The sequence below is a fragment of the Babylonia areolata genome, chromosome 2, assembly GCF_041734735.1.
Source record: "Babylonia areolata isolate BAREFJ2019XMU chromosome 2, ASM4173473v1, whole genome shotgun sequence".
NCBI lineage: Eukaryota > Metazoa > Mollusca > Gastropoda > Neogastropoda > Buccinidae > Babylonia > Babylonia areolata.
In genome coordinates this window covers 45,043,476-45,045,975 of record NC_134877.1, presented here as the reverse complement: position 1 = coordinate 45,045,975, position 2,500 = coordinate 45,043,476, and the positions used below count along the sequence as shown (strand labels likewise).

At 48.9% G+C, this 2,500-nt stretch overlaps 1 protein-coding gene across 2 annotated transcripts in view; it reads right to left on the bottom strand.

Annotated features, from left to right (window-relative positions):
- The window catches only part of LOC143279463 (uncharacterized), a 31,045-nt gene that overhangs the window by 8,738 nt on the left and 19,807 nt on the right, over window positions 1–2,500 (bottom strand). For both annotated transcript variants that reach the window (XM_076583506.1, XM_076583507.1), the window contains one exon: window positions 2,375–2,500. This exon is cut by the window's right edge and continues 50 nt beyond it. In XM_076583506.1, coding sequence (XP_076439621.1) covers window positions 2,375–2,500 — 126 coding nt within the window. The remainder of the gene's footprint in view (window positions 1–2,374) is intronic.

The following is a 2,500-nucleotide window of genomic DNA, read 5'->3' as shown; positions in this document are numbered from 1 at the left end:
TTGATCAATATTATCAATGAAGAGCAAAGGCACCCGTCTTGTGGACTTGGCATTAGTCTGAAGCATGCTGCGGTATTGATTGGAGAGCGTGTCTTTAGGATCACCTTTTACTCCCTGTAGTTATTAAGTAAGAGTAAGTAAGACCTGATGGCTGACGTCCTGAAGACCGAGTTGTTCAGGACTTGGGTCTTGGTTCTGTGAAGGTTCCGTTGTTCGAGGGTTGAAGTCATGGATGTCTGTCCGTCCTACATTCAAGTGGGAGACCTGGCTGTCTGAAAGGGGGCCGGGGCGAGGGGTGTGGGTGTGGGGTGTGGGTGGGGGTTGAAGTGCTGGCTGTTCCTCTGGCGTTTGGAGAGGGAAAAGACATCTCTTATTCCCTGCCTGTTCACTGGGCTTTCTATCGCCACGGAAGGAGCCAGAAAAACGGGGGGCGGGCCAAAGCTTCTGTGCTGCCGGGGGCGTTACAACCTTCCCCTTCCAGCCCCCGCCAACGTAAACAGGGGGGGCCGTGAATAGGCGCATTTTCCCCCAAGCGCACTTGGGCACGTAAGGCAAACTTCTAATTACACTTTGGGCTGATAAATAGGATTACTCTGCCCCCTCGTTCCGACATGATAAAATAATTTGCGCTTAATTCCAGAGAAACACCGGAGCTAATTTCCTCTTTTTCTCCGACACCCGAACTTAGAACGTGCACTCTGTTGCAAATTGTTACTCAGGGAGCTGAATGGGAAAGCGGCGTGGCGGAGTTTTCATTAAGGATCGGCACGCCAGCTCCATTGGACCTCACGGACCCTCGACATGGGCTCGCTTCAATGTGTTACTGAGCGTGGCGCCAGAAATCACGCGCCTTTTGCGTGCGCGTGCGCGTGATTTCCGACCGTCATGTTTTGATAAAAGGGTGTGGGTCAATTTACCGTCTATCCCCGGGGGAGGCAAAGAAGGCGACGAACTCATCAGGAAAAGACAGATGAGGATAAATATTTTCCCCTGCGTGTTCTCTCGCCCTCTCAGTCCTTCCTGTACCAAGACGACCATGGCTGGAACTTCACTGTGTCTTATACTGGTTCTCCAGGGGTAACAGTGCGGCCATCTTTAAATGTTCATCCCGCGTGTGGTGACGTGCTACTACTGTCTGCTTGCTTCAAGTGGTATATCACGCTGTTGTCTGCAGCCTCGTCCTTATTCTTGATACCGTACCATCGTCCACACAATTCGACTGGTAATGTGCATTATCTGCACCCTACAGCTGGTGTAACGTACTGGTCATAATCTGCTTTTTATGTATCTGTCTGTGTACTGAACCGTTGGGTAACCATGTACTTTACCCCCAGACGAATTATCACCATGTGACCTTGCTATTTCTTCCAAGGACTCTTCACGAGCTTCTTCGACCCTAACAACTCAGAATGCTGCATTCCTGAGTTAAAGCTGTGCAGTCAGAACAACGTTGAAATAACTATCACACTGATGGACAATGGTTTCTTTTGTCTTGTGACCAAGGCTAAAGTCAACATGTTCAATGATGTTGTACATCGATATGCCACTTCGTCAAGAAATTTGCAATATGTATTTTTTTCTTGATAGGCAAAATCATGTTCCTGTGAGCAGACCAAAATATGACCAATGTCACCCTACCTGACCAAAAACCACCGTCACAAGGGCAGGTGCTACACCACGGTCGGGCGCCTGTGGCCAGGCAAACACCTTGATGCAGCAGTGAAGTCACTCCACTCACAGCCTGTCCAGCCCAACATTTTCCTGTATCAGTTTTGCTGATGAAGGTGGTGAGAGAGAGACCGCCGGAATATTCAAGTGAGTTGCTACTTTTCTAATGATTTGTTTGTATTTATTCATTTATCTTATTTTACTTTATTTTATTTTCACAAAACACGTTCTGCAATAAGGTGCAATGCTTTGAGAATTCATAGTGGTGCGTCAGTCAGGTTTTACTGAAGCGATACAGACACAGACAGAAACACAGACGGACACAGGCATACACACAGACACACATACAGACAGACACAGACATAGATACACATACACAGTCTTACAGACAGACACACAGGAAGACAGTCAGACAGACACAAACAAGAAGACGGACAGACACACAGACTAGACACACATCCTTCTACAGGACTAGGACCAACCTGTATTTCAGTGAGGGAGACAATTACACAGACAGGCAGACAGACACACACACACACACACACACACACACACACACACACACACACATTCACTCACACACACGTACACATACACACACACGCGCGCGCGCACACAAACACACACACACACACATTCCTCATCTTACGTAACGTAGCTTCCACGGCACACACACACACACACACACACACACACACACACGGACCTGAGTCTCACTGAGGGACAGCCTGTCGGCCAGCTCCTTCCTCTCCTGACCCACCACGTAGTGGTTCTTCTCGAAGGCCTGCTCCAGCTGCAGCAGCTGGCCAGGGGAGAAGGCCGTGCGGATCCT